Consider the following 13055-nt stretch of genomic DNA (forward strand, 5'->3'; position numbering starts at 1 on the left):
TTTTTTTGCTTGTGGTTCCACTATAGATTTGATGCAGCTAATCTATAATGTACATAATGATTCAGAAGTGAATGTTGTGAAACCCATTTGTTTCGTTCATATAGCATTCAGGTAGGGATGGTATGAAAACCGAGACGGACTTTTGAAAATTGAGACCAAAACTAGATAAGCCCCTTCATCTAGACTTGCCGAGAGAGACTAAGAAAGAGACCCACCTCTGAAAAATCGAGACGAGGTTGTCGGTCCCTTTCGAGACATTGGTGTGATATTTGGAAATTTAGCTAAACCAAATTTACTTATAATATGCAACAGTATATGCAAAGTCAATCCATTAGTAGCCATGGCGAGCATGTGCTGCTTGGTTGAGTACACCAGGATAAAATTTCGTTCATTCGTAACATCTAGAAGATGACTTAGCTGAGAAACAGTTAGGTCGTATAAGGAACGCTCTAATACTGTATCTTGCCATTAGTCACGCCCACAGTTGCGACTTCCAAGTAGATTTTGTAAATTTTTAAACCAGAGACCCCTTCCACCTAAGGCTACAGCTCCAACCATTCGACTTTGTATAATAACAAAGTTGTGCATCCTTGACGGTCCGGAATCAAATTAAGTTTCATGGACAAGCAGGCGAACTTAAATTAAAACGTTCAATGAGAAAGCTACCGAGTTTGGACTTCATGCGCTATAAACCCTAACACGAAACACATTTCCCGACGTACGCATGACACTACTTGGCCCCCACTCGCGGAAGTCAATGTATATGACGTCATAGGGAGTCCGTGCCACGGTCCATACGGGGCCGTATCCAACAGGGGAAACACTTAGGGGCTAGAAGCCGTGATTGCTACATGTGGTGCTATTAGTATCCCCAGCGGCGTAGACTGGTAGGTAAATGGGATTCATGAACCCGCCCGTTGGAGCTCTGGTCTTGTAATTAACAAATGGAACTCCCAGGGACCTTGCCTGGGGATATTCGAGTAATGAAAGAATATTTATACGCCAGCAACCAAACCGCAGGTGAATTTTAAGTTTGTTTCCGGGATTGGATGGTCCGCGGTAAGCTGCTTGGACATCCCTTTCAAGTTACAATTAGTACAAATGCCTAACTACAGTTCTTATCCATGCATTCTCACCGCGTTCTTTCTCCTTTCGTTTATATATTTTTTTTTATTCATGTACAAGCATGAATAAAATAAAAACCTTAAAAGTCCGACAACAACAGTTGTTTAGTTCAATCGGTATTGCGCCTCACTACCACTCTGGAGACTCGGGTTTGATCGTCGGAGTGAGTGGTCTCACGAGGGAATTTTGTCAACACCCAGCTCCTTGTCAATAGGTGATGAACATCCCATCCTTTCTCTCCGTGCTTGGTCGAGAATGTGTAGGGCAGTATCTACATGCCTATTACATGCCTTCATTGCAGCAAGCAATACACAGTGGACACATTTTATCTTTATCTTTGTATTTTAATAATGAACACAGACGAAAGAAATCTCACGTTACAAAAAGTAACTTTTATGTAAATTAAAAAATACACACATACAAGAAGAAACGTATAACTTATACGAGTCAGTTCACATCCCTTCTTCTTCTTCCACACACAAGGACGCACACACACAAGGACGCACACACACACACACACACACACACACACACACACACACACACACACACGCAAAAACGGACAATAAATTTAAAGATGGCAGAATTTCCGAATTTCCTGTGTTACGCTCGTTCCAAATTCTATTGTATTTTCAGAATTCTGTCCAGATTACTTTTTAGGAACTTAAGATATAAAACTCAAGGCACCTTATGAAATGAACTTATATACAATTTGGAAATGAAAACATCAGAGCATGTTTATTTGTTTAGAAGATATGGGATAGGGGTAGAGCTGAGGTAGTTCGCCAACACGTGAACAAGCTAACTGTCGTACATCTTTATCTTTGGTGATATTTTCCTTTCTAAGAATAGAGCAACCACAAGGAAAAGAACCTTCGATCAAACGTCTCCGCGCACCTACTCCTCCATCGTTTCAATTCTGCCCCTCCCTCCCAGCGGGAGTACGATGCACAGGAGTCGCGGGTCTGCGCAGGCTCTTTCTTGCCTGTTTTTCCACCATACCTCGAATCGCTTGTCTGGTGGAATACATTTGACCTGCGTGCTTCAAGATGGCGGACAAAAAAAAAGCCTCTTTACCTATATCGTGTTCACACTAAATTCAGTAAATTGAGAAATATTGAGCTGCAATTTATAACAGCTAAATACCTTGGGGTAATGGTGCAAAATTTGCATTTGTACGTTTCAGTACAACTTTTGTAAAATACATTTGGCCTGGTTGGTGGGAGGAAGATATATTAACTTAAAATGTTTTCGATAAAAAGACAGTGCAAACGCGCGTACAGCACAGTACTTAGAGAGAGAGACTCATGGAAACGTTCGACAAAATGCAGCAATGTTTTCCATTAGTATGGAATTCTCAAATATGATCACAGGATATATTCATTACGTTTGGACATGGCTATGTGATATTGTCGCTTTACGAAACATTAGGGATGCACTAGAAAAATGAATAATGTGTCTCCTTATCTTTGGAACAGTGCATAGCTCATCTAACTTGATGACTGCAAATCCACTCAAAGGCTCAGTCAGATGTAGTCAATTAACAGTGACCAGATCGATGGCAGTCTATGTGTTGTCTGCCAAGTCCTGGCTTTAACCTCCCCCCTCCCACCTTCAAACTTGTTCTCTCATTCCGCGCCATGAAAAAATGATGCACGTCGAGGTCGAATAACAAATAGAACTTATAGAAATCTGGTCCGTACAATCAACGTCTAAATTAGTTGCAGTGCAATATTCAGATTCACCTAAGAACTTTACATGCATCTTCCTCTGACTTTCTCAGAAAACACCGTAATATCAACTTCTCTACCACGTAGTGTACTCCGGTATCTGCATTTTTGAAGTCCGAGGCCATTGATGCCTGGATGTACAGCCAGTATAATTCTCTGTGGGATCGTATGTTCTGTTCATATCCATGTGTGTGCTGAGGGCCCCTGTACAGCATAAAGGTATGGTAATTTCAGTCCTCTGAGGGACGTATTGATTTTAGTTACGGTAAGGTGTTTCACCCAAAATACTACGATGGACCAAAGAGCCTAACTTTTCACCTTGATCTCCCTGCTTTCCACTTCCAAAAAAATCATACAGGGTGGAGCATTTTCGATTACCCAGTTTGAAAATAATATACTCAGCCCTAGAGACAATGAAACTTCAAAAATGTTATATTTACATACATGCCACGTAGACTTTACTACTGCGCTTTGTGTGCATTTGCTACAGTTATTTGTGAAACACTATGTCTGCCAAATGACCACCTTGTTTAGCAATGCACTACACAAGACGATGACGGACACTTTGCATGACACGGTCAAGAACATCCGGGGTTATGCCCTCAATCTCCCCCTGATGCTTTCCTTCAGCTCTTCCACACTTCCCATTCTGGTTGCAAACACCTTATCCTGTATGTGTCGCCAAAGGAAGAAGTCTGGGCTGGTTTGGTCGGGTGATCTGGCGGGCCATTGAATAAGCCAGCGCTCTATGGCTACTGATAGTCCAGGCCACAAAGCTGTTTCCGTCGACGTCCGTCCATGCAGTGTGGCTAACTCTCCATTTTGAAAAACGTCCGAAAAGTTTTCATTTGGCAGACATAATGTTTCAGAAATAACTGTAGCAAATGTACACAAAGTACAGTAGTAAAGTCTACGTGACATGTATGTAAATGGACAAGTGTAGTGAAAAGGATGATATCACATTTTTGGAGTTTCATTGTCTCTAGGGCTGAGTATATTATTTTCAAACTGGGTAATCAAAAATGCTCCACCCTGTATAAAAACGTATAAAATAAAAACATATTTACCGTATTAAATGAGAAAAATAATTGCCGTATTTTATTAAAAACTTCAAGTGTTAACTGTTTTATTGTACGTATGCATTTATTGAATACCTACATAATAATAAAATAACAGTAAAACCTTAGCTTAAATTGCTGTACATGATTTTTCAATATATGTATCATGTTATGCAGCTGCAACTTCAATTAATCCTTGCCTAGACAAAACCAACTCTTTAAAAAAACAAATAACCACGCTTATAATATAAAAAATAAAATTTTGGAGCTACTCAACAAGTACACCCCGGATTGTCCGCCCCCACCCCCTCCCCGAGGGTGCCCCCCTTAAACCACTTCCGATCACAAGGATACGTGACATTTATTATGGTGCTGTATATAAAGAAAAATCTTTAAAGCTGCTCTTAGTTCAGAATGCGTCCACTAACTGGCGCCATTGTCGACTGGGGTAATATAAGGCAAGTCCGAGACATTTCAACCAGTTTTTCACTTCTTCTTTTCCACAAATTGTACGGGTTTAAAACAGGCCTATTAGAGACTATACACGTTGTAAGAAGGAGCCATAATGAAAAATATGAAAAGACGATGCTCCTCAATCGCATATTGCTTTAACTCTATGGACATGTGTACAAAATAATACTTGTGATTTCGCCTAATTTGGTTCAGCAAGGATTAGTTTACCTGTGCACAAAATTAGCTTGAAAAATCTTCCAAGCAGAAAAGATGACTACAGCCGGATTGCGCACACTTTTCCGGTTTTATCAGTGGTATCTCATAAGCCGTTGACAAGCTGTCACAATGTACAGGATTGCGCACAAAAAAATGAGGCGATGTTGTCAGATGTAAAATGTTCTCAAGCAGTTCTCACTTCTGTTGTGTTGTTTGTATGTGTGTGTGGACTTACAAGTGTTTTTGCCGTTATTATCCTAACCTAACTTTTGAGTTTGAGTAAATTGGTATGCTTGACAATTTTATTTCTAATTTCTCTCTCTCTTCTTGTCTAAAGAAAAAAACAGTTTTGCGCACAAACTTTAAAGCTATCAAAGTGGCAACGTTCCATCGAAAACTGTGCGCAAAACAGGTCAGTGAGATTTGTGCGCAATCCTGGATCTAAAGTGTGCGCAATTCGGTTGCGGCGGAAGAGATAAAAACTGTTATGATGGAAGAACAGGTTTTTATTCCAGCTCGCCAACTGCATCGAACGAGAGTCCTCTGTTTACTAAATCCGGATATTAATTTACTCAGAATTAGCAATGAACATTTTTTCCTGCCTCCCGTCATATTTGATAGATCAAAGAATAACATTTTCTGTCGTGTTGACATGAACTCTTAATTCACATCAAGTAAGTACACATGCCCCTCCCTCCGCCCACCCTGTATACACAAGCTAATGTGTACGTATGCATACAAATGACCAAAAAAGGAAAGAGGGAGGCAAAACGAACAGCGTGCAGAACGCTTTGCTACGGCATTTTGCATTTTACGGATCTGTAAGTTCTCTTTCCATGGTTTTTGGGACTGACAGTTCTCCCCACTCAATCTAAACAAAAGGCCTATTAAATACCGTCCAAAGTTTGTACGGATGCTGCGTTCCCGTCCCACCCTCTACCCCCATTCCATTAGTCTGTATGTCTACGTAATTAAAAATGTAAATCTTTTTTTTTTTGTTCCATAAAACCACACTGTTGTTTCTAGTGGATGTCTGTTGTTTTTGTCGGAGTTGTTAAGTAACTTTACTGTTTGTGTTTTTGTTTAAATCAAATATATTCTGGGCAAGTTAACAAACCTATAGTTTCCATGCAGGTTTCGAGCGCGTTTGTGAACCGCTGAGGTAAATAACTCGGGCTTGGGGAAACTTTTTTTTTTTAGCGAAAGTTAGTGAAATGATTGAGGTATACTCTGTCCCGGGTATCTCTGGACCACGCAAACGAAAACAAGTCTCTGCGCAAGTAGTGACGCAAGACGGCTCCACCAATGAGCGCGTGAGAGGAAACGGGATTGCGTGATGAAAACGACTGCAGTTACCAGACTTTGCAGCAGCATGTACTGCTTCGCTGTGCTCACTCGAGTTCTTCCCTTCTCTGCCACAATGCGTGACCTTGCCTCACAGATTGCAGGGATATAGTATTGGTATGGCTATGCTATCTTATCATACCAGAAAAGATTTCACAGTTTTTGCATAACTCAAAATTTGATCGCTTGTATGGGTATAAATTTGCATATTTTAAGTATATTGTTTGGCATGGAATAACAGAAGTACACCTCTCCTTGTCTGTTTTATTTGCCATTTCTGAACACAGGATAGCAACAGTACGCGCTTTTCTCCTCTTTTTGCGGCTCACGTGGCGTAATGGTTAGCACATCGCGCTTCGACGCCAAGGGTCCCGGGTTCGAATTCCATTCGAATCCCAGCCTGAGCATGGATGTTTGTGAGTATCTATTCGTTAATTTCATCATTTCATCATCATCACTCAATCCCATCTTCGCAAATTAGCTAAAAGTGGCACAAAAGCAAAGTAAAATAAAGCAAATCAATCAATCAATTTTCGCCTGTTTTATTTTGCATTTCTGAACAAAAGATAGCAGCACTACGCGTGTCTTATCTGTTTAACTTATTGTAACGCATAATTATTGGGGCACACAATTATTAGACTATATAACATATCAAAAATATGGGCAATGGACTTAGATTTAGTACGAATAAAATACGGGAATTTGTATGAGCGTTCACAACCTGCATGTTTAACTAACGCTGACTCTTTCTTTACCAGTAACCCATATAAGCGTCAAGCTGAAATTCGACATAATCGATGCAGGCTTTTTAAGTAAATTTCAGTAAAACGCATGGTTACATTTAGAAATATCCTGGAAGCGTTCTAATTACGTTAGCAAAACAAAATATATGTCTGGGATTTTGGTTAAAAATTATTTTTTCTTTAATTAAGCAATACCGTGTTCCTAATTACGTTAGGATAAATAAATTTGTAAAAATATTTTACAAACTTATGAAAATTAATACAAGAGTTACAAACAGTACGCGCTTTTCTCCTCTTTTTGCGGCTCACGTGGCGTAATGGTTAGCACATCGCGCTTCGACGCCAAGGGTCCCGGGTTCGAATTAGTAGTAATTAACCTTAATAGCAGTAATAGTTTTAAAATTTCGTGATGTAATGTTGGTTCTAAAGGATGACGTCATAGACCAGCTTTTTTTGGTATTCGGGTCAATTGAAAAGTGTTTAAGCCTTTAATCCTGTGCAGTTACTTTAAGTTTAGAAGACAAATCTAAGCTATACAGTGACCTAATATCAGCTGTAAGGATGAAAAATTCGAGAAACTAAAGGTCAGAATTGAAGTCCCTGAATTTTCTCATGGTAAACGTACAGACAATGAACGTTGAATTATGTCTCAATCTATGGATGAAATCAATTAAGTTCTACAAAAAATGTAATCTATGGCAGGCTACTGACGACGATGCTATACCCATAATTAGCATAAAAGAGGCATATTACTAATATTATTACAATACAGAATGGATTTAAACATAAGAGGCTACCGTAGTATTCTATAGATTACAGTATTTTAGTTTGTTGTTGGTATTGTTAACAACTTTAATAATACTGCTAATTACACTAATATGAAAGCTTGGAGAAATGCAGAAGGTATAAGCTAACGAGCAAGGTTAACAAGAGGGTAAACGGCGTACACCTGTTAAGGTAAACAGTTTTTTTTTAGTTATTGTGTATTTTAGTGCAAGATGACAATGTAGTAAACTTAAAACATACACACAGAGGATGCAGAGAAGAAGTAATTCTTGCAGACCTGCACAATCACAAGTGGGCGGAAAGATCAATTGAGAAGAATGTGGACTTAACGTTAACGCCGACGTAGAAATTATCCTTAATGTATGCACTTGTGTGACGTTAAATATGCATTTATGTGCAATATAGATGATACAAATGCACTGAAATGAATGCAGTTTTATGTTTAGAACCACTTGTATGTTGGTGGAAACATCATTCTGCAAAATTTGACTCCCGCAGAATTTTATGTATATTCACAGCTGAATCCTCAACATGAATATTTAACTCTCTCGTTACATTATATTCATTAATATCATTGACCTAAATTTATGGACTGTTCAATATTAATTGCCACAGCTGTTCCACCTGCGCACGTTCCCAGTCTCCCCACCCTCTCCTTTCCCAACAATGCTCGATTGTTAACAAAGCGCTGCAGTGGAGATTTCAACAATCGCACTCTTCTTTTTCATTCGCAGGTCGACCCACCCCAGTGGTTTGGTGGACCCGGAACGGAGAGGCGTCCGACAACACGTCGAGGGTGGTTCCCAACCCAACGAGGGTGGAGAACGAGGTCATCATCCCTCACTTGAGACGGGCCGATCTCAACACCGAATTAACATGCCTAGCGTCCAACAACAATAAGACTCTTCCTCTACAATCCACCGTCCAGGTTGACATGAATTGTAAGTACACATCCTGTTATCTCTTTCTATAGGTTATCCTTTTGCAGATCGGAAGTGGGTTTTTTTTTATTATTGCATTGTACGTTCAAAGTTAAAGGTGATCGAATTGTGTGTAATTACTGCTAGTTTCATAGGAAATTTTGAATGATTTTTTATCAAATACTAAGGACCAATACAACCAAACGAAAATGACTTTTAACGGGAAACCAGACTTATAATGCATGTTATCTTTTTGTTCTAAGAATCTGAATCTTAAAATATAGACAATAGTAATTTTGTATGTAGTAATATATGGGCATGATACAGTGACGCCGCCATAGGTAGGGGTAGGGTAGATAATTCCCCTCACTCGACCAATCTGTCCCCATGCATCACCAAACGCTCACAACAAACTAAGATAAATAACGTCCCTCTTTATCATTTGCGTATAACGTTTCGAATTATTTAAATGAGATCACAAAAATTACACCCATCCGTTTTTCTGTTCAAATTTTTCCTGGCGCCGTCACTGACGAAAAACATGTTTTTTTCAGACTTGTATAAAACACATTTTGATATTTGGTGTTTTATAGTTTGTGGTTATTGGCATGTTTTATAACTATGCCTTTCATTCATTGCGTGTTATTCTGTTTATTGTGTATATAAATCTGTTCAGTGGCTGAAAATGTATATTGAATTAACAAAGAAACATATCGTGATGAATACCCGTAGGTCACGTTTAAAACACCTGGCTGTTTTTTACAGGTGTTTAAAATATTTTAAAAATTGAATACTACATGAATGAAACCGTTTTGTTCCTCACTTTACACACTGCAAAATGTGCACATTGTTGATAATGTCAGTCGTATTTACGATAAAAAAAATAAAGAAAGAGTAGACTCAGCCGGTCTGGCAACTGTGGATTAGTTGCAGCTTCTCGAACAGTCTACATTTGAGATTTAAGACAAGAATACATGTGTATTTTAAGAAGTTAGTCAAATATTTACTTTATAATAGGAACACAGCCCATCCTTGGATGATTAACAGATTATTTATTAATCATTACTCTTAGAAAATAAGTCTTCTTGGCATTATGTTTTAAGAGTTTTATTTGTTGAAAACATGATTTTTTCGGTTCTTGTTTGAAACACTGTTTAAAACATTTAAAACATGTCCAAAACAAAAAAAAACTGTTTGTTTTGTTTCTTTTTAAAAACACAAATTTTGCCAACCCTGCCGGAGAGACAAAATGCACGCGACACGCAGCAAGCAACACTTGATTCTTTGCTCAGTTCCCATGATGATGTCCATATAATTGCAATAATCACTGTATTAGTCACCCGAAATAAAAGTAACAAGAGACATTGTTGCCGAGAAACTCCCAATGCCGTTCAACTCCAAGACACCCCTGGCACCCCTGGGGGTGGGGGTGGGAAATGGGTAACATGTAAAACGATCGATATTAGAGTGGAATCAATAGTTTTCGGTGTAGCTAAGATGAATAGTGACACTCCTTTTGCCGTTCAACTCCAAGACACCTCTGGCAACCCTAGGGCTGGTGTGGAGGCGTTACATGTAAAAATAATGGAAAACAACCGATATTGGTGTGGAATCAATATTTTCGGGGTAGGGACACTCCCAATGCTGTTCAACTTCAAGACACCTCTCGCAACCCTAGGGGTTAGGATGACATGTAAAACGACCGATATTAGAGTGTAATCCATAGTTTTCGGGGTCGCTAAGATGAACAGTTACACTCCCAATGCAGTTTAATTTATTTATTCTTGCTCTTGGAAGTGGAACTAAAAATGTTGTTCATACAAATCGTTGTTAAATTTGAATTTGTAAAATATATCACTTTATAATTTGTATACTGTACTCATACTTTTAAATACCTGTAAATACAAATAGTTACATTTTACGCTATAGTAAGAATTCATTAAACACCCGGGCAACGCCGGGTAATCAGCTAGTCTAATATATAAAAATGAAGGAATGTGTGTATATGTGTATGTTTGCTCCTACATAACTATCGAACGGCTGGAGCGATTTCAACCAAACTTGCATCACGTATCACTTGCAATCTCGAAAGAAATACTGTGGGGGTAAGAAACCCATGGCATCCCGGGGGGTGGGGGAGGAGTGGGTAACATGCAAAAATAATCGAAAACTACCGATATTAGTGTGGAATCCATAGATTTCGAGGTCTCTAAGATGAATAGGGACACTCGTAATGAAGTTCCACTTCAAGGTCATCACCTATCGGGATGGTGGTGAGAGGGGGTGAAAATTAAAAAGTCAAAAATGAAGAAGATAAGTGTCGAATCCATAGTTTTTGGAGTCGCTAAGCTAATTGGTGACATTTACGATGACCAAACTTGGTACACATATGACTTACATTCTGGAAAGAAACACTGTGGGGGTTAGACACCCCTGGCATCCCTAGAGGTGGGGGGTGGGAAGGGGTGGCATGTCAAAATAATCGAAAACCACCAATATTAGTGTGGAATCCACAGCTTTCGGGGTCGCTAAGATGAATAGGGACACTCTCAATGCCGTTCAACTACAAGACACCACTGGCACCCCTAGGACTGGGGGTAGGAAGGGTGACATGTAAATTTAATCGGAAACGACCGACATTAGTGTTTAATCCATACTATTCGGGGTAGCTAAGATGAATAGTGACACTTCAAATGCCATTCAACTCCAAGAAACCCCTGGCACCTCCAAGGGTGGAGGTGGGAAGGAGTGACAAGTAAATATAATCGAAAACAACCAATATTTCTGTGGAATTCATAGTTTTCTGGGTCGCTAATATGATTAGTGACACTCCAATCTCCTTATACTCCAAGACATCCCTAGCACCTTTGGGAGTTGGAGTGGGAAGGAGGTGACATGTAAAACGACAGATATTACTGTGGAATCAACAGTTTTTGGGGTTCTAAGATGAATAGTGACACTATCAGTGCCATTCAACTCCAAAAAAAAAACTGGCACCCGTAGGGTTAGGGGTGGGAAGGGGTGACATGTAAATATAATCGAAAACGACCGATATTACTGTGGAATCCATAGTTTTCTGGGTCGCTAAGATTATTAGTGACACTCCCAATGCCCTTCAACTCCAAGACACCCCTAGCACCCCTGGGTGTGTGAGTGGGAAGGAGGTGACATGTAAAACGACCGATATTAGTGTGGAATCAATAGTTTTCGGGGTCTCTAAGACGAATAGTGACACTCCCAATGCCTTTCAACTCCAAGACATCCCTCGCACCCATAGGGGTGGAGGTTAGAAGGGGGTGACGTAAAAATATTGGAAAACGGCCGAAATTGGTGTGGAATCCATAGTTTTCGGGTTTGCTAAGATGAATAGTGAGATTTCAAATGCCATTCAACTCCAAGATACCACTGGTACCCCTAGGGGTGTGTTGGGAAGGGGTGACATGTAAATATAATAAAAAACGACGGATATTTCTGAGAAATCCATAGTTTTCTGGGTCGCTAAGATGATTAGTGACACTCCCAATGTCCTTAAACTTCAAGACAGCCCTAGCACCTTTGGAGGTTGGGGTGGGAAGGAGGTGACATGTAAAACGACAGATATTACTGTGGAATCAACAGTTTTTGGGGTTCTAAGATGAATAGTGACACATCCAATGCCATTCAACTCCAAGAAACCCCTGGCACCCGTAGGGTTAGGGGTGGGAAGGGGTGACATGTAAATATAATCGAAAACGACCCGATATTACTGTGGAATCCATAGTTTTCTGGGACGCTAAGATGATTAGTGACACTCCCAATGCCCTTCAATTCCAAGACACCCTTAGCACCCCTGGGTGTGTGGGTGAGAAGGAGGTCACACGTAAAACGACCGATATTAGTGTGGAATCAATAGTTTTCGGGGTCTCTAAGACGACTAGTGACTCTCCCAATGCCTTTCAACTCCAAGACATCCCTCTCTCCCCTAGGGGTGGGGGTGACGTAAAAATATTGGAAAACGGCCGATATTAGTGTGGAATCAATAGTTTTCGGGGTCGCTAAGATGATTAGTGACACTCCCAATGTCCTTAAACTCCAAGACAGCCCTAGCATCCCTGGGGGTGGGGGTGGGAAGGAGGTGACATGTAAAACGACCGATATTAGTATATAGTACATAGTTTTAGGAGTCGATAAGATGAACAGTGACACTCCCAATGCCGTTCAACTCCAAACCATCTCTGGCACCTTTAGTGGTGGGGGTGGGAATGGGGTGACATGTGAAAATAATAAAATGCTATCGATATTTGTGTGGAATCCATAGTTTTCAAGGTCGCTATGATGAATAGTGACATTGTCAATGCTGTTCAATTTATACATTCTTGCTCCTGGAGTTGGAACTAAAAATGGCGTTCAAAAATTGTTGTTAAATTTATATAATAGTGAATTTGTAAAAGATATTACTTCATAATTTGTATACTGTACGTATACTTTTAAATAACTGTAAATAAAATTAGTTACATTTTACGCTATAGTTAGAATTAATTAAACACCCAGCCAAAGCCGGGTAATCAGCGGGTATAAAATTAATAATAAAAGTTAAAGTCGTCGCTTTGTAATTAAGTGATGCCCGGTTCGATAACCGGTGGAGGCAGATTGTGGTGCGGGTTGTTCCACTTTAAAATGTAGGTCGAGTCCTGATAAGTA

The 13055-nt window shown here is 39.7% G+C and overlaps 1 protein-coding gene across 3 annotated transcripts in view; it reads left to right on the forward strand.

The window, feature by feature from the left end:
- The window catches only part of side-VII (sidestep VII transmembrane protein), a 716396-nt gene that overhangs the window by 535511 nt on the left and 167830 nt on the right, over positions 1 to 13055 (forward strand). For all 3 annotated transcript variants that reach the window (XM_083119006.1, XM_083119007.1, XM_083119008.1), the window contains one exon: positions 8190 to 8396. In XM_083119006.1, coding sequence (XP_082975132.1) covers positions 8190 to 8396 — 207 coding nt within the window. The remainder of the gene's footprint in view (positions 1 to 8189; positions 8397 to 13055) is intronic.

The sequence above is a fragment of the Lepisma saccharinum genome, chromosome 3, assembly GCF_977018435.1.
Source record: "Lepisma saccharinum chromosome 3, izLepSacc3.1, whole genome shotgun sequence".
NCBI lineage: Eukaryota > Metazoa > Arthropoda > Insecta > Zygentoma > Lepismatidae > Lepisma > Lepisma saccharinum.